The sequence below is a fragment of the Cynoglossus semilaevis genome, chromosome 6, assembly GCF_000523025.1.
Source record: "Cynoglossus semilaevis isolate Cse_v1.0 chromosome 6, Cse_v1.0, whole genome shotgun sequence".
NCBI classification, from domain to species: domain Eukaryota; kingdom Metazoa; phylum Chordata; class Actinopteri; order Pleuronectiformes; family Cynoglossidae; genus Cynoglossus; species Cynoglossus semilaevis.
Window position 1 is genome coordinate 1,881,154 of NC_024312.1, and position 1,526 is coordinate 1,882,679.

A 1,526-nucleotide genomic window follows, 5' to 3' on the forward strand; every position below is an offset into this window, starting at 1 on the left:
ACATTAACATAAACACAGCCTGGTTTGATGGAGGCTGTGACTGAGTTGATCGTCCGTGTTTTTCTCTGTGGGTGAGGACATAAAGACGGACTTCAACGCTGTCTCCAAAACCTGCCTGGACTCCTGTGGTCGTCAGGACGTTTCCTTATTTTCATTTCATCCATCACAAATAGAAAAAAATAAAATCTGCTGCAGCAGAAACCACTGAACCATCGAACCACCTCTGGAGGTGACAGACAGGAAGTGTCTGACGGTGAGGGCAGAAAATACTGCATACTCTGGGAGCGGCTCTGTCATAGTTAGGGCCTGCATTTTACACAGTTTTGGTACACACAGACATGGAGTAGACGAATACTGGTACGTACTACTGCGCCGAGTCGTTGAGCTGGTACTCCCGGGCGCGGCTGAAACACTCCTGGATCCCGGAGTCGGCCCAGAGGTGCATCATGGCGGACAGCAGCTCAGCGGAGTAAGGCTCTGTGTCTTCCATGCGGCTGACCACGTCGCACACCATCTTGGCGTCCGCCTGTAGGGCAAAAAGGAGGGTGATGAGGATGTTTTTTTTTCAGGGGGGGGCGTCTCATTGATGATGTACGTATAACTCTGATAAAGTGGGAAAAAAAAGAAAAAGAGAGAAATGGACGGATCTCAAACAACAACAACAACAACAAATCCAGGTGTCATTACAAATGAAGGTGAACTCACTGTCGCCCCCTCATGTCAGCCAGGCCCCCCCCCCCCCCAGCACCAGCCTTCTGTTCATGTGGATCAGGTCACAGAGCAGCAGTGATCGAACGCTGGACGAATTCAAGGACAGAGACTGTTGTTGATGCTGCTGCTGCTGCTGCTGCTGCTGCTGCTGCTGCTGCTGCTCTCACACTGAGGGACGTGACGATTGGCTGCTGCTCAGTGACATAACTGAGGACAAGTCAGAGCTGTGAAGGTCACGTGACTGTGTGAGAGTTCACAGAGCGCCACTTTGGAGCATGTTTGGAGTTCAACATAAGAAGATTCCAAATACTGCTGTTATATATATGTATATAACAGCATATATATACATATATATACATACATATTTATATATATATAATATATATATGTATATATAGGACCATGTGATGTTGGTAACTGTTTCCCTGAGACCCTGAGAACAGTACGGTTCCAGTCCTGGTCCAGGTCTGATCACAGCAGTTCTGACGAGTCATGTCTTCATGTCAGACCTGGTCTGACCTGCTGGTCTCTCAGGGTTCAGGGGTCAGGGGTCAGGGGTCAGGCACTCGTTCTAACCCCCGGTCTTTGAGGATTCTTTTCGACAGCTTTATTATTTGGTACATTCACTCAGACGAGTCCTGAGTGAATGTGCTGCACGATCAGCGTCCTGTTTGTTATGAAGTGACGGCCAATCAGCTGCTCCGTCAATATTTCCATGAATGATTAGTCAAATCCACGGGAGTTTAATTGGTTTAATTTGCTGTTATTCATGTTGATTATCTTCCTGTTTAAGGAACCCCCCCCCAGCCCCCCCC

The 1,526-nt window shown here is 48.2% G+C and overlaps 1 protein-coding gene across 3 annotated transcripts in view; it reads right to left on the bottom strand.

Moving 5' to 3' along the window:
* Nucleotides 1-1,526, bottom strand: part of LOC103379541 (guanine nucleotide-binding protein G(o) subunit alpha-like) — a 58,626-nt gene that overhangs the window by 11,905 nt on the left and 45,195 nt on the right. For all 3 annotated transcript variants that reach the window (XM_025056372.1, XM_025056371.1, XM_017033002.2), the window contains exon 4: nucleotides 366-526. In XM_025056372.1, the coding sequence (XP_024912140.1) occupies nucleotides 366-526 (161 nt within the window). The remainder of the gene's footprint in view (nucleotides 1-365; nucleotides 527-1,526) is intronic.